Source organism: Otolemur garnettii, unplaced genomic scaffold (assembly GCF_000181295.1).
Source record: "Otolemur garnettii isolate 467f Iridium unplaced genomic scaffold, OtoGar3 scaffold00078, whole genome shotgun sequence".
Classification (NCBI taxonomy): domain Eukaryota; kingdom Metazoa; phylum Chordata; class Mammalia; order Primates; family Galagidae; genus Otolemur; species Otolemur garnettii.
The window spans coordinates 8132961-8154791 of record NW_003852473.1 but is presented as its reverse complement, the minus strand read 5'-3'; the positions used below and the strand labels follow the sequence as shown (position 1 = coordinate 8154791).

The window sequence follows — 21831 nt, the reverse complement described above, 5'->3', positions numbered from 1 at the left end:
TGATACTTTGCTAAGAAGAACATTTTCCCGCTCCATCCATGTGAACATGAAGGACGTAAAGTCTCCATCTTTCTTTATGGCTGCATAGTATTCCATGGTATACATATACCACAGTTTGTTGATCCATTTGTGGATTGATGGCCAACTGAGCTTTTTAAACACTGTTTTCATTGTTGGTGAGAACTTACTGCCACCTCCCTTAAGTGTAGTAACACTTAGCCCTTCATTTATGTTAAAATGAACTTTAGCCTTATAGTTTATTTTGATTTATACTCATTCTTGGTTTTTGTATTATGCATAAGTAAGTTTACATAGTTTAGCAAGTTAGTAGTCACTTATCCAGAAGGACTAATTATACCTAATTTTGGTATGTAACAAAATTACATATGTGCATAAATATACACGTGCTCACATGTATACACATGAGTTTCATATATAATGCAAACACTCTTTGGGACTATCTGGCTGAATTTTAGAAAATTATTTCCCATGAAATGATTTAATTCCTCTTACTTCTACTTTATGAATTAAGAAGAAATTACAAGGGTTTGTCCTTTTATATCAAAAACTTGTTTACTAATTTATAATTTTTTCTTTCATAACCTGAAACACTAAATCATTAGTATCTCACAGAAGAAAGTTATCACTACTAACAGAAAGCCAATATCTGTTGTATTATCTAGTTAACTGGTCTATTCATTTGGTTTGCATTTTCAGAATGTTAAAATAGTTTTAATTGTGTTTTGTCCCTATTCCATTTCTCTAATTTTAAACTCTTTTATTTAAAGAGTTTAGAATTATTAGATTTCTTATAATTAACTATTATGGTGCTTTGTAAAACATAAAAGTGATAGGCATTATATTGAACTGTATGTTACAATTTTTTAAAGAAAAATTAAAAATATAAAATATTTGTCTTGTCTTATCTTTACAGGGCATCTCATCTCCCTCCCTTGTCAGCCTTCCTTCCTTCTTTGAAAGGAGAAGTCATACTTTAAGTAGATCTACAACTCATTTGATATGAAGCTCTAAAACTCTAAAATTATAGAAATGTATAAACACTTGATACTCAAATAACAAACTGACTTAAATGGTACTTGTAATTAGCATTTGCTGAAAGCCAGAAAGAAGAAACACTAAACTATGCTATTTGATTTTCTTCTTGGAAGAGTAAGGTTTACCTCTTATATTTTTCAAGTTAATTCATGTAAAAAATTATATTGATTTTGATGTAATTTATCTCCTTGTTCAAATCCCTATTTGAGGACCAGTAATTTAAGTTATTCATGATATCAGTAGCTTTGCAACACTGAAACAGCGAGTAAATTTTATTGGGTGGGTGCCAAATACTGCTGTGAGTCTGTCTGTATATGTCTGGGAATGAATTTATGGAAATAGATGTTGGTGTATCTCAGTTTCTGCAGAGATTAAATGATTTTGCTGTACTTACTCGATTTAAAATACTTGCATAGGTTCCTGATTAAATAGTGGGGTCTTGTTTCACCTGTGCCGTTTAAAATATTTAACTATTTCTTCTTCAGTTTTTTTTTCTTCAAATGTTTTCAAGAGCCTGCCATGTGGATTTTAAAAGATTTACCCTTATTAATAAGACCACTATTTAAAGGAGATTGTTTCAGAATATCTTTTCAAATTGAGATAAAGAAAGATGAAAAAACATTGTATACTTTGCAAAAGCAAGATGTTAGTATATATTTGTAGCTGAGATAGTCCTGTGATTACCTATTTTTGGTGATTTTAGTCACTAGCAAAACTTGATTTAGTTTGATAGTGTAATTTTATTTCAAACTGTAAGACCATGTGGTAAAAAAGTGTGATAAAGAATGTTTATTCCTTTTATGAAATAATTCTAAAGTTTCATAAGTAAATTTTACTAATCTCCTGGAAAATGCTTAAATATATGTTTCATCAACTTTTTATTGTGGTCTATAATTCAAATAAAATTGAAAATTTATTTGCTATTGTAAAATTTATTTCAAAGCTTGATGTTATCTTTCACAGTAGCTTTTTTGTATAGTTAGTAATACAAAATAGTCAGGTTCCTGTGAATAAATGCATTTCTTCCTACTCATTTAGGGAGTGCTGCACATGTTTGTCAGTTATCTGCTCTAATAGTTTAACTGACTTTTTTTCTATATCACATATTGGTACTTCTGAGTAAATGACCCTTTGCTATATTTTTTAAGCAGTTGTATTGGTAAGAACTTTGTAAATAAAATAGCTAAAACCTAAGTACATTTTTAAATGTGTCATGTTTAATTTCTTCAGGTAAGTTTTCATAGGCTTAGATTTGGAATATGTTGCTTAACATAAACAAAAAACAAAATAGTATTTTTGGTCATATATGAATGCCTGCATTAACTTGCACTCTTCTATGTATCTGCTTGACTTCATTAATTTGTTTTAGCATTTTGTATGTTGGACTCTGTAGTTTTTTAATCTGGAATTTATTTTGTGGAATGAAAGTCAGGAATCCTATGATATTTTAGATAAAATTTTGTATTTGTGTGTATGTGTTTTTCTGGCAGAAAATACACAACTTTTACCATTTTACTGGGGATGGGCTTGTGATTCTTCCAAAAGGGTGAGGTTTCTAGAGGCAAGAAATAACATGAGGTAAGGCATGAATTTGGGAAAGTATTGTTTTTACACTAGCAAAATATAGTACGTAGTTAATTTTAAGTTCAAAGGCAGTAAGAGAGTGTGTGTAGTTTTTATCATCAACTGTTTGCTCTAGGTTTTTGGTAAATCCTCATTGTCAGATGAATACAGCTTGCGTGTGTTCTTCAAGTGGTAAGATGCTGTATCGAGCATGTATATTAAATGTAATCAACTGTTTTCCCCTACTGAGAAAATCATATTTATGTTTTATTTACTATTTTATTTACTATATTGAACTGCTTTAAAGCATTTAGTTCATCAAATAATGTTATTCCAATGCAAGGGTGGCTCAATATCAGAAAATTTATCAATATGACTTATATTGACAATTAAAAGGAGACAGGTCTATCATTTTTCAATAGATTCCGAAGGTTGTTTAATAAAACTTAGCCTCTGTTCTTAATAGAAATTCTAGTTAAGTACTTTTGGTAACAAGTCTGACAAAGCAACTACATTTGGAGTGGGAGCCCTTCTAATGGGAACATCAAGCATTTCTCTGAACTATAACTAAGAAATAATTATATAACTAAGTTTAAAAGAATATGGAAACCCTCAGCTATGAGAAATTGAGAGATCAAAGCTATAGTGATTAAGTGTAGGCAGATAAACACTGGTTGAAGTGATTTGAGGCTACACTGTAGATCTTAAACTGCTAGAGAGTCGATCCTGGACTTAGTCTCGTTGGGAGAGATCTCAGTTAAAAGAAAAGTGGAGGCTCAGCGCCTGTGGCTCAAGTGGCTAAGGCTCCAGCCACATACACCTGAGCTGGTGGGTTCAAATCCAGCCTGGGCCCGCCAAACAACAATGATGGCTGCAGCCAAAAAAAGCCAGGCGTTGTGGTGGGCACCTGTTGTCCCAGCTACTTGGGAGGCGGAGGCAGGAGATTTGCTTGAGCCCAGGAGTTGGAGGTTGCTGTGAGCTGTGATGCCACAGCACTCTACCCAAGGTGACAGCTTGAGGCTCTGTCTCAAAAAAGGTGGAAAGAAAAGGCATGAGGAAAAGAAAGAGATGTAGCAAATAGAATCTATGCTCTAAGAATTAGAAATAATGGAGGAATCAGAAAAACGCTTTAACATATTTCTTTTAAGAAAGAATTCATACTGACTAATGAGCCAGAATGATTTAAAAAGAAAAAAACTTTGATTTGGAAAAGAACCAAGTTGAACTTTAAGGAATAAAAATGGAGACATGTCTGAGAAGAAAACTAGTGAACAAATGGATAAATTTGAGAAAATTGCCTAGAAAGCCTCACAATTGAAAAGTACTAAAAAGTGTTTAAGAGATACAAAAAATAGAGCGTGAATATCCAAAATTTCTTTAATAAGATACCTGGAGATAAAAATTAAAATTATGGAAGGAAAGCATTTTTTTTTTTTTTGTAGAGACAGAGCCTCACTTTGTTGCGCACGGTAGAGTGCTGTGGCATCACATAGCTCATAGCAACCTCCAACTCCTGGAGTAATTCTCTTGCCTCAGCCTTCTGAGTAGCTGGCACTACAGGCGCTCGCCACAATGCCTGCTATTATTTTGTTGCAGTTTGGCCGCAGGGCCGGGTTTGCACCTGCCACCCTCGGTATATGGGGCCGGCACCCTACCTACTGAGCCACAGGCACTGTCTAGAAGAAAGCAATTTTTAGAGAGTTGAGAGTTTTCTAAAACAGCAGAAAACCATTGAACTTTAAATATGCACATCAAATACTAAGCAGGATCAATTAAGTCTTCAATGAGAACATTATAATGATGGCCTAGAAGAAAAATAAATGGAGACTGGTAACATGTATATGAATAGAAAGGTGTAAAAGGGATGTGAATTTTCTTCAAATTAACCTGTACACTTAAGTTCAGTCAAAAGCTTAGTCGATTTTTTATGGACCTTAATACAAAAGAAGCCAACATAAACAATGTTAAAAAAAACAAGTCATAGATTGGGAGAAAACTGGAACAGCAAAAATAAAAGGATAACATTTAAAGTTTTTTTTTTTTTTGAAACAGTGTCTCACTATGTCACCCTCAGGAGAGTCCCGTGGCATCACAGCTCACAGCAACCTCAAATTCTTGGGCTTAAGCAATTCTCTTGCCTCAGTCTCCAAAGTAGCTGGGACTATAGGTGCCCGCCACAATGCCCAGCTATTTTTTGTTGTAGTTGTCATTGTTGTTTACCTGGGTTTGAACCTGCCAGCCTCTGTGTATATGGCTGGCACTGTAATCGCTGTGCTACAGGCATCGAGCCTAGAGTGTATTGAAAACTCTTAAACTTTGGTCTCCGTGGTAGATGAGTACACACAGAAGGCACAGATTCAGTAGAGCGAGCGCTAGGAGATGGACAGCTCAGCAAGCATGTGAGTTGCCCCTAACAGTGTAGAATGGCTGACCCTATAAGAAAAATTCCCTTGAAATTATACTAGCATACTATTTTTAATCATCTTTAGAAATCTAAATATTTAACAATGCTTCTTGTGCTGAGGCCGTGGGAATGTGCTGTATCACGCATTGTAGTGAGAGTGCGCATTTGAGACTTGCACCGAGAGCGGGTTGTAGCTTTGATGTATATAATCTCATGATCATACTTTTCACTTAGTTCCAGCTGTAAGTGTTTCTGCTGGTATAACATTCTCAGAATCCTTGTGAGTTCTCATGTAAGTCACCCATTTTACTCCATTAGATAAGAGGCTTTTTATTATCTTTTCTGGATAATCCCATCTCTATTTATTCTACTGACAAATATGAGTCACATGCCCAATCTCTTCACAGAGATTTCAGGAGGCTTGAATGGATCCCTTTTAGTGAATGCTGACAGTATTAGGCCCTCTGGAGATACCAGTTATGTGTGTTGACTTGTACAGTCATGCGTCACCTGACGGTGGGGACATGTTCTGAGAAAGGCATTGTTAAAACAGTTTCGTTGTTGTGCAAACATCATAAAGTGTATTTAGAGAAACCTAGATGGTATTTCCTATCATCATAGATAACAATAATAATGAAAAAGCTCGGAATAATGCGACAATTACCAAAATGTGACAGAGACGGGAAGTGAGCACCTGCTGGAAGGCGGCAGCAATAGACTCGGCGCAGCACAGGCTGCCGCAGGTCTTCAGTCTGTACAGACTGCACAGTCTGTGAAGCACAGTAAAATATGATGTGCCTCTGCTTTTTTCCACTCACATTTTACTGTAAGCAACAAGAAAAAAATAAGCTGTACTTTTGCCTGGAAATCTTAGCCAAATATCCAACTTGATCATGTATAGCCCCTTCCTCCCCCTTATATAACTGTAGGGCACAATTCCACTAACTTTCCTGCCTCTGTTTATAAAAAGATCCCCTTTCCTTGATTTCCAATAATCTTCCTCATTTCTTCCTGAGGCTTTCCAGCACATATTTAACATTTATATTTTTATCAGCACTCTCCTTCTGACAAGTTAGGTATCCTCTGAGATTTTACAGGACTCTCCCAGCATCTTCACTCCCTTCTGAGTGTTCCCTAGCAGAGTCTTTAACATTCATTTTTCTAGTAACAGTTCCTTAAAGGCAATCAGGGTCTTTCCCCTTTTTAGAATGATTTAGGTTTTATTTAATTACTTTTAATTGACAAAAATTCTATATATTGTGGCATAAAAATGATGTTTCGAAGAATGTGTACTTTGTACACATAAATCAAGGTAATTAGCAAATGTGTTACCTGACACTTAGAGTATGTGCTCACACACTGGTTTTCCTGGTGTGCTCGTAATTTCTTCAGCCTTTTCCCACTAACTGATTCCAAAGTCACTTACAAATTTTTAAGTATTTATAGCAACACTCCACATCTGGCACCAAAATCTGTATTAGTTTCCTATTGTTGCTGCAACTGGTTACTACAAATGACTACACTAGGCTTAGACACATTCTCTTACAGTTTGGAAATTCAAAATTCAAAATGAGTCTGAGTCACTAAAGTCAAGGTATCAAAAGGACTCATTCCTTCTGGTGGTTCTGGGAGAAAATTTGCTCCTTGCCTCTTAAAATTTCAGAGGCTGCTGCTATTTCTTGGCCTCATTCCAATCTCTGCTGCTTTCACAATTCACTTATGTAGAAAAATCTCCTATTGCCCCTCTTATTAAAAAGGACCTCAGTGATTGCATCAGGCCCACCTGGAAAATTTGGAATAATCTTCCCATCTCAAGATCACATCTACAAAGTCCCTTTTACAACTAACATAAGGTCCTAGGATTTGAATGCTGATACCTTTGGAGCCCACTATTCAGAGCATTGCAGGTTGCCTGGCATTTGGTTAGGGTGATAGGTGATGAGGGCAGGTGTCATCATCAGTAGTCTCCCGTATAGGATTGTCCACATGATCAGTTACAGAGTTTTAAAAAGCAGCAATTTTCAAATCTTTGCTTGTATCTCATTGGCCAAAACAAAGCACTCAGTGAAAGCTGAAGTCAGCATGGGAAGGTACTGCTAACTACCTACAGGTGTGGATGCCAGAAGGTGTGTGCAAATTGGGACTCGCTACAGCAACAGAATGCTGCAGTTCTATAGACATATCACTAGAGAAATATAACTTAATGCATAAGAAATAGAAAATTGTAATGTTCCTGTGAACACTTAAGAAATAGAATCCACATTTAAATTTGTTCCTAAAAAGAAACTAGGCTCAGAGATGGCTTTACTGGTAAATTCTAATATTCAAAGAAGAATCTTACAAATTCTAATACCAGAGAAAGGGAAAACTTCCTAACTTATTTTATGGCTCCTAGATAACTCTGGACATGTTATGAAAGGCTAATCTTATTTGCAGAAATACATGCAAAATTTCAAAATAAAATATTAACGAATCAAATCTTGTAATATGTAAAAAATTATGCACACATCATGACTAAGTTGAATTTATGCCAGAGTGCAAGGTTATTACTTTTAGATAATCCACCAGTATATTTTCACACTGTGATAGATTAGAGGAGAAAAATTATCTCAAAAGTTGCAGGAAAAATATTTGTTAAGTTCAGTTGTCCATTATGATAAAGTCTCTTTGCAAAATACAAATAGAAAGGGACATCCTTACTCTGATAAAGATTATCTACAAAAATACTACAAGTGTCAGACTTAATGGTAAAACATTGGAAATGTCTCTTCTGAGATCTGGAAGGAGGCTCTGCCACCTTCAGTGAATATTTCACTGTAGCCCCAAGGAAGTGCAGTGTTTCAAGAGTATGAAATGGTATAAGAACTAAAGGAAAAAAAATACTGTTATTATTCAAATATGATATAGATAGAAAATTCTAAATAACCTACAGATAATTTTTTAGGTTAAGTTCTGATACAAAATCAACATATAAGTAGATAACCAGCCACAGACAATTAGCAAATACTTTTTTTTTTTTTGAGACAGAGCCTCAAGCTGTCACCCTGGATAGTATGCTATGCCATCACAGCTCACAGCAACCTCTAACTCCTGGACTCATGAGAGTCTCCTGCCTCCACCTCCCAAGTAGCTGGGACTACGGGTGCCCACCACAATGCCTGGCTATTTTTTGGTTGCAGCCGTCGTTGTTTGGCGGGCCCAGGCTGGAATTGAACCTACCAGCTCATGTGTATGTGGTTGACGCCTTAGCCGCTTGAGCCACAGGTGGCCGAGCCAGCAAATGCTTTTCTTAAAAGATATCTCTTACAACATCATGACCATTGGAGTGCTTACGAGTAAATCTAATAAGGAAAGTACAGATCTCTATAGAGGGGATTATGAACTTTTCACTAATTGGATTAAATGCCTTGGTACTGAAAAATAGCAGTTTTTCCCAAATTGAACAAATCCAATGAAGTAAGTCAGCATGCTAGCAGACCATGTGTGTTGGTATGTGTGTGTGTAGAACATGACTTAATTGTTTCTAAAATGTGTATGGATATAAAAAGGGTGACGAATAATGAACATAGTTAAAGAGGTAAAAACACTTGCTCTGCCAGATAACAAGGTTTATCACAGAGCTGTAGTGATCAAAACAGTGAGGGTTAGGAAGTTTAGGTGCACTAAACACTAATGAATTCATAAATTATAGTTGAAAACCCCCAGACAGAACTGACACTGTAAAATAATGGGGGGAAAAGAGTCTACTCACTACATGATGCTGAGAATGATAGACCTAAATAAAAAAGGTAAAACTATGAAGATTTTGTTTTACTAGATAACAGGAAAGTATTTTAATCTCTCCAGGGTTGGAAAAGATTGCTTAAATATTTTACCTAAAGTTAATTACGAAAGGAATGATTAAAGTCTATGTTAAAGGTGTCTGTTCATGCAAAAAGACATCCTTAAGGCAGAAGTCAGAATAGAAGTTTACATGGACAAAAGACTTCTTTCCAGAATGTATAGAGGACTAAAAAATCAAAAAGAAAAATCAGGTATGTATTTTGAAAAACAAGCACTTTAATCCAAATGGCTAATGAGCTTGTTTAAGAATATTCAGCAGCATTCATAGTGCAGAAAATGCAAATTATATTTCTTCCACATGCACTTTAGAGGCTTAGCACAAATGGTTGCAGAGAAGACTTTTCCTTTTTTGTTTTTGTTTTGTTGTTGTTGAGACAGGGTCTTGCTCTGCTTCCAAGGCTAGAGTGGAATAGGGTCATCATTAGCACACTGCAGTCTGAAAATTCTGCGGTCTCGAGCAATCCTCTTGCCTCAGCCTCCCAAGAAGCTGTGCCTATAGGTGTCCACCACCATGCCCAGTAAATTTTTGTAGAGACAGAGTCTCACTCTTGCTCAAGTTGGTCTCAAAATTCCTGAGCTCGCTCAATGCTCCTGCCTCAGCCTCCCAGCGTGCTCAGTTTACAGGCGGGAGACACTGTACCCCTATCAGGGGTCTCTTCTTTAAAGAGCTGAGAAATCTCTGTGTGTAGAAGTGTAAATTTTGTAATTATTTTACAAAACATTTGGTCATTAATCAACAAAGTTTAAGGTATGTATAAGCCAGCAATTCTAACCCTAGACTTTTTTTCTAGAGAAATTTAGACATAGGAATACCAGAATCCATGCACAAGAAGGTTCATAGCTGCATTATACACAGACTGAAACTGGAAAATCAGAAATTTCAACATTAGATATCAACATTAGAATGAATAAATATACTGTGTTATCAAGCTCTGAATAAGCATCAAACATGAAATGATTAGATAAATCTTGAAAATATTGAACAAAATGTAAGTACTGTATGATTCTACACACATAAAGTATAAAAGTTGGTAAAGTGATGCTTTATTGTGTAAGGTTGCAGAGTTGTCCTGTTAAGGTTTAAAGAATTATAAGAAAGTGATTATCATAAAAGTCATGATAGTGTGACTTCCCTGGGGGGAAATGAGGAAGGGGCTGGCTATAGGCAGCACTCTACTTTTTAACTTGTGTAGAAGATATATAGTTCATTAGTAGTTCATTGTTCCATTTAATTAATTCTTTGATAAAACTAGTAACATTGTCAGACATCTCATGTTTGAGAGAGACAGGGAGACATCACATAACCCTAGGTATGAAATGATACATCTGTATACAAGCTATATAATAGGAGGATCCATTGGAAAGCTTAGTTGAAAACATTTTTAAGAAAAGACAAATTAATAAAACCAGCTCTAATAAGGAAAAATAATCTGATTGGTTTTATAATTATTAAAGAATATATTCTAAAGTTAAATTCTTCCCTACAAAGAAAGAAACACCTGGCCTAAGTGTTTTTAGGGCAAGTATACCTAAAATTCAAGAAATAGATTCTTCCTCTCTTAAACTCATTAAGATAACAAAAATAATAGATGAAAAGAGCTGGGCCCAGGGGCCTGTGTACAGTCAAAGCTACTTAGGAGGCTGAGAGAGAAGTAACCTCTAAGGCTTCTAGGAGTGTCCAACCTTTTTTCTCTCTGTCACACTCTAGAGGAGTTGTCCTAGCCACATATTAAATACAAACACCGACAAAAGTTCATGAGCACAGAAAGGTCCATGCAGGCTCGGTGCCTGAGGCTCAAGTGGCTAAGGCGCCAGCCACATACACCTGAGCTGGTGGGTTCGAATCTAGCCTGGACCCGCCAAACAACAACGACGGCTGCAACTAAAAAATAGCCAGGCATTGTGGCGGGTACCTGTAGTCCCAGCTACTTGGGAGGCCGAGGCAGGAGAATCACTTGAGCCCAGGAGTTGGAAGTTGCTGTGAGCTGTGATGGCTTAGTGCTGTACCCAGCGTGACAGCTTGAGGCTCTGTCCCCCTCACCCAAAAAAAAGGTTCGTGCATAATTTTCACAATATCCATCACCACAGATAAGCAAAACAGTCCTCACATAATCTACATGAGTTCAAGTCCATCCTGGGCAATATAATGAAGAGGGAACATCTTCCATTTTTAATGAATTTAGTATTACCTTGATATTAAGACCAGACAAAGAACAGGACAGAAAAATTACAGTCTGATCTCAGTAAAGACATACATGAGAACATGCTAAATAACAGCATAGAGAATTCAGCATTGTGTAAACATGATTATGTGTCACAGTTACTACCAAGTTGTGTTTATCTCTGGAATGCAAGGTTGGTTTAACTATGCTAAATTGATTAATGCAATCACCACATTAATATATACGGCAGTAAATTACAGCATCATCTCAATTGATAAATAAAATGCATTTTAAAAATTCAGTAATGTATCATGATTTTAAAAACAGGGAAACCTCTTAGCAATGTGGGAATACAAAGGCACCTTAAGGTAATAAAAGACTTTTATAATGATAACATTTTGATATTCCTTTCAAGGTCTGAAGAATAGAAGGATTGCTTTTGAACATATTGGTCCTAGCTAGTGCAGTGACAACTTAAAAAAGCAAAACTTACAAGAATTCAAAGGGAAGAAAAAAAGACTTACTTGTGGCATGGCATAGCTGTCACCCACCAGCCACATACACCGGAGCTGGTGGGTTCGATCCCAGCCTGGGCCTGCCAAACAACAATGACAACTGCAACCAAAAAATAGCCAGGCATTGTGGCTGGCGCCTGTACTCCCAGCTACTCAGGAGGCTGAGGCAAGAGAATCACTTAAGTCCAAGAGTTTAAGGTTGCTATGAGCTGTGATGCCACAGCACTCTACTGAGGGCAACATAATGAGACTCTGTCTCAAAAAAAAAAAAAAAAAAAACACAGATAAGTTATCTACATAGACTCTTCTGCTATCTGCCCCCCTCCCCAATAATCTACAGATAAATTAGTAGAATTAATGAGAGCTTAGTAAGGTTTTAGAAGGAAGTCAATAAGTAAAAATCAATTTTATTCTTACTATCAAAAATCAGAAGCTTAGAGAAAGGGTAACCATTACAATTGTCAATAGCAACAAAAATATGAAATGTTAGAAATAATCCTAGCAAGATTTATAAGACTACTATGGAGGGAATTAAAACTTTATTAGAACACATTAAATAAGATCTGAGCAAACAGTGAACACTTAGTTAAGAAATCTCCCAAATTGATCATTTATCTTTAATAGGAAAAAGAACTTTAAATTTATTAAGCTAGCTGATTTTAAAATTCACTGGGTAGAGCAAGGGGACAAAAGTCGTTAAAATATTCATGAAGGAGAATAAGGTGGAGCAATGGCTTTACCAGATAGCAAGACTTATTTGTTTGTAAGGACAGATAAATTGATGTATTGATAAATAAGGTGATTCCTTGAACAGAAACCAGTTTATTTGTAATAAAATTGTACATGACGAAACGTAGACTCATTCTTATATAGGGACACTCTTGCACGTGTGTACCATCAGACATGGGTGAGAGCATCTGCAGGGGCGTGGCTTCTAGTATTCTCAAGTTGAAACAGCTCAAATGTCTATTAGCAGTACCATTGACTAACACACAGCAGTGAAAATGAACACATGTTAGCTACACGCAATACCATAAATAAACTTTAGGCTAGGCTTAGTGGCTCACACCTGTAATCCTAGCACTCTGGGAGGCCAAGGAAGGATTGCTCAAGCTCAGAAGTTCAAGACCAGCTTGAGCAAGAGGGAGACTCCATTTCTACTGAAAATAGAGAAGCTACAGGCATAGTGGCAAGGGGCCTATAGTCCCACCTACCCAGCAGGCTGAGCTCAGCAATTTGAAGTTGCTGTGAGCTAGGCTGATGCCACAGCACTCTAGCCTGGGTGACAGTAAGATTCTGCTTTAAATAAATAAATAATAAATTTTTAGGAATACACTGAGTGAAGCAGAAAGTCAGAAAAATACATATAGCATTATTCTAGCTATATAAAATTCAAAACAAGCAAAACTGAGTTATTTAGAGACCGTTGATAGCTGGTAACACTGGAAAGAGAGCAAAGGCATGCTAACGTGGAATTCTGAATACCAGCTGCATCTTGGAGGGGTTAAGCAAAGAAGTGATAAGGGAGGAAGAGAACAGAGGAGTATCTAAGGTTCTGGCAATTTGTATTTCTTATGCAAGATGGTGTGTACATGGGTGTTTATATTGTTACTATCATATTCACTTTAAATTTTAAGTTGTATGTATTACATATTTCAAAATAAAATTTAAAAAAATAAGAAATTTTTATTTAAAAAAATTTTAAAATAAAACAATAGAATGAAAGCACCTAAAGACTTTATAACGATGGACAGATATCACAATGGGTATTAAAATAACGGCATCATTGCAACAGATTAGGAAAAGGTTAAATTTATCCTTTATCACCACAATGATTTATTTGGTTTTTAAAGTTTTAGCTAAGTCCAATAATACTAGAAAATTAAATAATTAGTATAAAATTGAAAGAAGACTAAGCAACAATTTTATTATTTGAAGATAATGTGGCTGTGTGCTCCAGAGACTTCCCCCAAAATCCTGTGGAATTAACATTTGATTGGTTACACAATAATACAAAAATCAGAAGCTTTTCTTCAATGTAGAAACATCTAGTTAGCATTTGAAGAAAAAAAAGTTTTAATTTCCTTACAACGGTGACAAAATTTATTGAATCCTTTTGAAATAAATTTAATAAGAAAGGTACAGGGAAAGTATTGTTAAACTAAGAATCAATCTTAAATGACTGTAGAGACTTATTTATCCTACATAGGGATACCTAATATTTACAATAAATTTTTCCAAATTAATAAGTAAATTTACTGCATTTTCACCTAGAATTTTCTCTATTTTTCTTAACCCCTTCAAGTTTTCTTAACAGAATAAAATTTCCCTACTGTGTAGGAGACAAGAGATGCCTGAGGGAAATGTTCCTGGTGGAGACTGACACTTCCTTCAGAGCTGCTGTAGTTGAACCAACCTAGTGTTGTGATGGGAGTAGACAGGTGGATTAGTAAGCAATAGAGAAGATCAGAGTGTGATGAGAAACTAATAAAGGATAATTTCATGGCTAAAGGAAGATTTATTTATGAATATGTGGCATAATGGGCTATCCATCTGGAATAATCCAAAGCTGATATCAATTTGAAAATAAATTCAACTTTAAAATATAAAAATATAAAATATAGAATAAAATTTAGGGAAACACTTGTGTAACCTTGATATGTGGGAAAATCCCAGAAGCCAAAACCATGAAGGTAGACATGTTTTACTTCATAAAGATAAATTGTTTTTATATGGAAAAAAAAAAATTCCATGTACTTAAAAGACTTTAAAAAACAGCAAATAGAACATTTCATGTCATGTGGCAAAGGACATATATCTCAAAAATACAAAGAAGACTTAAAAATTGATTTGTAAGGAAAGAACCAACAGAATTCTTGTGAAATAATGAGTATTGAGGACTTTTATAATGTATTTGTACTATCATTTAATAATTTTTTAACAGAATATTTAGGGTTGGAATAAGGCTGCCTGGGCTCAAATTCCAATTTCACCTCGTGGTAACTGAGTGGCTTTGGACAGGTTGCTCAACTCTTTTAACATCAGTTTCATGTATTATAGTACTTCCTCTCAGGTTTATTGCAAAAATTTCACTTCCAACAGTGACTCATACTCTACTAGCGTTTAATAAATTCTTATTACTATTATAATTTTAAAACTGAACTGGGGATGGTCCTAATAGTCTTTTGTATCTTTGGAAACTATGAAAAGTAAGAAAGATGCCCTATGGAGAACACTTATCATAGCTCATCACACACTATCATGTAGTGATAGCGTTAATGTTAATTATTATTAAAGTTTATTACAATAAGCAAAAAATATTATTTGTATTATCAGTGTTAATTAGTATTCTTAGTGTTAAGGATTCAGAGTGGTATAATTAGAATATTGTGGACTAGCATCAAAACAAATTAATGAAGTAGAAAGTTCAGCAGGAGACAATAATATGTACGTATTTTATAACAGATATTTTATTTCAGATCATTGAGCTTCCATCACCTTCGCTGGTTCTAAGGCTGTAGGACTGAGAGTGACCTGTGCTCCCCACCGCTTCCCACATGACCACTTTACAAGCCCTGCTCCTGCTATGGCTCTGTTTGTGCTGCCCCCTCTCCCTAGAATGCCCTTCTCTATTTTTGCTCACCTGCTCTCTCCTTCAGGAGGCCTTACCTGATGCTATGTTCTTCTCAGGCTAAATTAGTCCCCTCCTGTGTGTTGTGGCAGCATTTGTGTTTACCTGGATCACAGAATTTATCATATTCTGTTATGTTTTTGTCTGATCTGTTAAACTAGATTGTCAACAGCTAACACAGAACCAGCAGATAACATGTCCTCAATATCTTTTGAAATTCTCTCAATCTCTATGGAAAAGCTGTATATGAGGAAAGCAAACCAACTATGTCACCACAGTGAAGAATAACTACATTCAATGTACACCTAAGTGACAGGAGGGTTTAGTTCCTGTGTGTTAATGTTTAACACACATTAAAAGGTGTGTTAATCTATCAATCTCTAAGACGTGCCTTAGGAGGAATGTGTGTTTTAATCGTTATATGGAGGAGTGTTCGGCAAAGAGCTGAGAGAGCTGTGAGCCTTCCTCTTTTTGCTACAGGTGGTAACAACCCTTAGTAGATCACCTGCCTGCAAGCAGTGTGAAAACTGATAACCTGCATAGCCATATGGGCCCCCACAGGCTGGAGCTGGAGTAGAAGCCACAGCAGCCTGCATGAAATCAGGCTAAGGGCCAGTGGAATTTTTGTACAACTTGAAATTGTGACATATGGCAGTAATATTATACCTCCCTGAGGTTTGAGTCTTGCTGCCAGGAGGTGTGGCATTGCTGTCACCCTAGAAAGTGTGGCAAAGACTTGGGAAAATATTGTAGGCCGAGAGATTATTTTTCACTTCCAACTAAATTTGGCAGGCTGAATTCATTTGTGAAAGAATAGATTCAGCTTGATTTGCTGGGCTTTTGGGGTTTCGGCTTCCATAGAATTAATTTTTGCCAAATTTATTCTAACTTTATTTTTCAAGAATAGTTATACAATTCTAGAAGTTTGATTAGAAAAATAATAAATACTTAAAACTATTCCTGGTTTCAGTGTTTCTAATAGTGGTCTCCCCAACTTTAAATAATGCAAAACACTGCTATTTCCTCAACTGTAGGTTTTAGGTGTTATTTTTTAGCTGAATTTCTGAGAAGCTGAAAAGTATTCAGACTCCTTAAGCTATGTCTCCTTCCCATCCCCCCAATTATTATGTTTGTTGTATTTCTTATTCTACTAAGTGAGGCAGCATCTCACAACTATTAATGGTGTTGGATAAAGTTAAACATTTGAATGTTCATTGTATGCCAGGTACTGTTCTAAACATTTGACACACATTAATTCATGTTCTCCTCACATCAGACCTAGGAAATAGAGATTATTGTTCTCATTATTCGGGCCTGGAAGCTGTGGCACAGCAGTTACATGACAGGTTATCGATTAGTAAGGGGTAGAGCTGGGATAAGCCAGTTATCGCCGCTGTCAGAGCCCTACCCTTTTCAACCCTGGTACCACCCATAGCCAGGTGGTCCTTGCACCCAGTTCAAATGAATTTTCATTTCTTATCAATTCTTTCTTCTAGTGCTCAAGATTTTAACACATTTTATTTTCCATGGTCTTTGGACATGACTTTATTGTATAGCTCTTTCTCCTGGTATTTCTTTATCTTTACACTTCAGATTAATGTGGGAGTACATACAATTAGGTTACAGAGTTTGCATTTGTAAGGTTAAAGTGCAAGTTGTAGCCATGTCCTTCACCCAGGGATTGTGCCCTGTACTCATCACTGTACCCATTGGGTGGGAGCTGGTCTCAACTGTCTTCCTCCCCTCACCCTCCACCTCCTGAGCATGTTGTAAAGTAGAGGAATTTTAACCAACCCCTTTCTTTCAGACCTCCATTTTCCTGCCCTGCTCCCTACCACTGACCCCTGAACTTGGAGTCCCTGTACTTCTGCAATCAATCAATGTTAACAGTTTCTTTTGTTTTGCTGCTTTTCTTCCTTAAGTGAATTCTGGGTCCCTATGTCTTTATTTGATTTTATCTTTCAGTAGGCTTCCATCTTCTTCCCATCTCATAGAAATGTTCAAACCTTTCCCTTCTGTCCACTTTCATTAGATTTTTTTCTTCGCTCTTTATTGGAATTGGGCAATCATTTGTGGTTAAGTTGCATTTTGAATTAGAAATCCTACTTGGTCCACATTTGTGTCCTCAAAAAACATAACAATAAATTCTAAATAATAAAAGTGATACACATACACACACATTTGTATATAATCTTAAACGTGCACAAACAGCGTTGTCAGGTAAAAACACCATTTGTTTATTGAAAGCTACAGGGCTTACATATAGGTGAACATTTATTTAGATTACCTAAGCCTTAGAGAAGATGATTTCAGAACATCGTTCTCCACTTCCCACACACCCCAGATTAATGACACAGAGAAAACTCTGTTACCTGACCCACCATTAATTAAGAGCTTAATCACACTGATAGCACAATAGTAAGTGATGATTCTGCTGATATCCTTAAGGCAATGCAAGACCCCAAAGCAGCTTCACAATTATGAGAACAAAGTTAAATTATGTCCAAGATTAGTTTTAGGGCAAATTATTTTAAACTAGGTCTGTTGGCATTTGTGATTAATGTGTTTGTTGCCCTGCCACATTACAGAAAGAACTTGAGAAGGCTTTTATCAGTATGTACTACACAAGATGAGGCCAGGGCAGCGGCTCACGCCTGAGATCTCAGCCCTCTGGGAGGCCGAGGTGGGTAGATTACTTGAGTTCGGGATTTCAAGACCAGCCTGAGCAGGAGTGAGACTCCACCCCCCCTTCCGTCTCTACCAAAAACACACAAACAAACTGAGGCAAGAGGAACTCTTGAGCCCAGGAGTTTGAGGTTGCTGTGAGCTATAACACGATAGCACTCTATCCAGGGAGACAGAGTGAGACTCTGTCTCAAAAAAATAATAACAATAAAATTAAATGAGTGAATGAACGAACAAACAAACCCGAAGGAAGGACGAGGCCTGGTGCATTTGTTAAACTGCTGGGCACGTCCTACCCCGAGCTCTCAGTAGCTGCCTAGAAGCCGGGTCCGCAGCCGGCAGGGCCGGGTTTGTCTCCCAGAGCCTGGGAGGCCGCTGGTGTGCTGTGCGCAAGGGCCGGGCTGTGCGCAAGGGCCGGGCTGTGCGCAAGGGCCGGGCCGGAAAGAAGCCTGGGCCCCTGGTTTCCGCGGGCTGCGGCGAGACGTTCGCGGTGGAGGCCGCGGCTCCCTGGGCGGCGGAGGGCGAGCGAGCAGAGCCGCGCCGGGCGCCCACGTCCCAGCCTCGGACCGTCGGATCCCGGTCACGTTCCCCACCCCGCACGGAGCCCCCCTGTGGTTTTATTATTCTAGAACAGCAACTCGGTTCCATTCACTTTCAGTCACCGAATGGTCCCTTTCCTGCCACTGTCGCCGCAGCTGAGATCATCACCCAGCTGGTTGGTGTCGCGCCGGCAGAGGGCACCGCGGCGCTTCCTGCTTCCTTCTGGGTCTCGGAATTGTCGTTCCCTGCTTTGCCGCCTTCCTGCCGCCCACTCCTCTGTCCCGGAGCCCTCTGATTCCGAGGAGGCAGGAGGGATCAGGCCGCGGAAATGTCTTCCTTGGCCGGCCGCGTCGCGCCTCCGCGCTCCTGCAGGGTCCGGCCCCGGACCGCCCGCGCTCCTGCGGCGTCTCCAGCCAGGCGGCGGGGCCTTCAGCGCGCGCCTCGCATCCTGGAGCCCGCATGGCCTTCAGTCTTCCAGCTCTTAACTCCACGCTGGAGGTGAGAGGGAAACATTTTTCTTCCTCAGTGGAACACAGAAGGAAGCTGTCACAGCACAACAAAACTCATTCTGGCGATTTTCGCTCCTTTCTTCCTCCGGCCCTCCCTCTTTTCTCGACATATGAAGAACCAGAAATGTGTCAAAGTGAATATGACAGTCAGTAGATGCCAAAACCAAGATGTCAGAGGTGTTAGAATTAACTGGCAACAGTCAATTCTCCTTCCCTCCTTCCCTCCCTCTCTTCTTTCCCAGAAGTGTTGCCCAGCCTGGGCTGCTCTTGAATTCTTGGCCTCAGGTGATCCTCCCTCCTCAGCCTCCTAAGTAACTGGGACTACAGATTCAAGCCACTAGGCCAGGCTCTAATTTTCTCTCTTTGCTTCTTCTACAAAACCTTTTATACCCTTGACATGGTGTTGAGCTTAAAGCTCTGCCCTGCCCTGCCCTGCCCTGCCCTTCCCTTCCCTTCCCTTCCCTTCCCTTCCCTTTCTCAGAATCAAACTGAGTAGAGTGCTGTGGTGTCATAGCTTACAGCAACATCAGTTTTTCTGTTTTTAGTCCAGATGGGGGGTGGGGGGTTATCTCACTTTTTTGCTCAGGGTGGTCTGGAACCTATGAGCTCAAGCTATCCACCCACCTGGGCCTCCCAGAATGCTGGGATCGCTGGCATGAGCATGGCTCCCGGACAGAAAACCAGTTTTCTGACACTTCCTTTGCAAGACTGTTTCCTTTGGAAACAGATGCAAGAGTCACATTTTAATATTCTGTTAGATTTTTAATAAAGTCTTGCAGTATAAATGTGCAGAAAATAGTTTTGAAATACCTTTCTGGTTTGAGGCCCACAGTAATGTGGTCTAGTTGTGAAATACTTTGCTGGTCCATGTAGATAACATTTTATTTTATTTATTTATCTATTTGTCCCATTTAAACTATAACATTGATACTTACTCATTTCAGATAGATTGGAAGCATTTAGGAACTTAAAGAAAAATGGTCTGTCCCATCTCTGAGTGATAACTACTATTAACCTTGATTTGTGCCCTTTGGTTTTCTTATAGTTTGGATAGTGCTTGTCATCAAATTCTCACCATCTTAATATTTGTTTTAAGGATTTATAAAAGCTCTTTCTAAAATTCAAAAATGGCAGGAAGATTGTTACAATAGGTGCACATTCCCAGCAGTGAAACTTTGATCTGCTCACAAAGTCAGGGCCAGAGATAGAAGGTGCTGCAGGAGGCCCCTGGGCTCTTGATAGCACTGAGTCCTGGGTTGCAATTTCCACACTGTTATCTCCTCAGATTCCTCATAAAGTCTGCGAAAATGTCTCCTGAGAATGTTGAAAGACTGTGAGGAAAGTACCTGAGCCCATGAGTAACAGGGAACTACTGACAGAGGTAAGTGAACTGCCCCGCAAATTTTTAGTGTGGACTAAATTAGACAGTTTTGAAAGCAAATGCCATCTTGTATGTTCATTTCAGAAAAGAAGACAGAAGTGCCACAGCATGAAGCATCTGAACCTCTGCTGTGTGTCACTCTGAACCCCTCCCCCCTAGCGTTTTAGGGACTTGGAGGGGTGAACTACCTGCTCAGTGTGATCTGGCTCCTAAAGACAGGTGACCAAGGCAGTGTTCAGTGACTACGGGAGCAGCTGTCTATTGCTCAAGTTGTACACAGGACGGAGGACTTGCACACAAGACTCTTTGGATAATACACTAAGCCCCAGGTGTCCTTCTAGTGTTGACAACTATGGAGATGACATCACGATGGGCTTTTTGCCTTTCAGCGTTATGTCATTATTGCAGCCTCTGGACCTGAGTCACTGCAGCTTTCCGGGCACCTCACCTGCAGAGGGTGATGCAGTGTGTGGCTCTTTCATGCCGATATATAGTCCAATGATGCGGGCAACACTGCTTCAGGAAAGAATTTATGGAAGAGCTTTGACATTCGGAAGGTCTTCTAATTTATCAACTGGCTTTGGCATGAATCATAACAAACAATGAATGGACTGTGGTTTTAGAAACCAGTAATGCAATTTGTTGCTGACTTCCAAGGTTTCAAAGAAGTGATTAATGCAAAGCAGAAGTCCTAAATCTTCTGAAGAAGGCTGGGTTTAGTGAAGTGGATGGTACCAAGAACTTGCTTAACTTGATGCCGGTTCCAGAGCCCAGGAAGAGAAAGGAGACCTGAAAGCCCCTGTCTAGTCTTTTAAAAACTTGGCATTAAGGCAGAGAAAATGATCGTTCTCACAAGTCTTGTTTTGTTTTGGTCCATGGCTTGGTTACCTGCCATTTTAGATAATGGTTTATGGCCATGTACTCTGAGCGCCCAAGTCCTGGGATGTGAACACAGGTGACCCGCAGGCCCTGGCTGTGTCTCTCCCTCTCTGCCAGCTCACTCCAATTCCCACACCCACCTCTGAGTAGCACCAGTGTCTACCTGTCTGCACTCCCATCCCCCTCCCTAAACCACTCTTTTTTAAACATATCTACATATTTTATCTAAGTGTTATTTGTATTTATTACAAAACTTTAAAACAGTAGTTTTTAACTTGTATTAAACATGCTTATGACAGCACATGTTGTCTGTTGGATATAATACTGCATTATTGCATACTCATGAAAATGTGCCCACTAAAAAGCCTTGTAAGAGCTGGTGCTGCCTGTACCCCCACTTACTCAGGAGGCTGAAGTGGAAGTTTTGCCTGAGCCCAGGAGTTCAGATCAGCTGGGGCAACCTAGAGAGACACTGTCTTTAAAAAAAAAAAAAAAGCTGGTGAACTATTAATTATGCAGTTGATGTTCTATGTATTTCCTTTATACAGAAATCCTTGGGAGTGTTACTATATAGATGTTTAAGAGGGTATAATTAAATTTTGGAATAATGGTTGGAGTTTTTGGAAGGGCTTAAAACACAGTATATTTTTTCCACATTTAAAG

General features: G+C 38.3%; 1 protein-coding gene across 4 annotated transcripts in view; it reads left to right on the top strand.

The window, feature by feature from the left end:
• The window catches only part of ECT2 (epithelial cell transforming 2), a 67820-nt gene extending 65568 nt beyond the window's left edge, over positions 1-2252 (top strand). For 3 of the 4 annotated variants that reach the window (XM_003794289.1, XM_003794290.1, XM_023515760.1), the window contains one exon: positions 935-2252. In XM_003794289.1, the coding sequence (XP_003794337.1) occupies positions 935-1024 (90 nt within the window). In that variant the 3' untranslated portion in view covers positions 1025-2252. The remainder of the gene's footprint in view (positions 1-934) is intronic. The other variant, XM_023515761.1, reaches the window with a different exon arrangement.
• The last annotated feature ends 19579 nt before the right edge of the window (positions 2253-21831 follow it).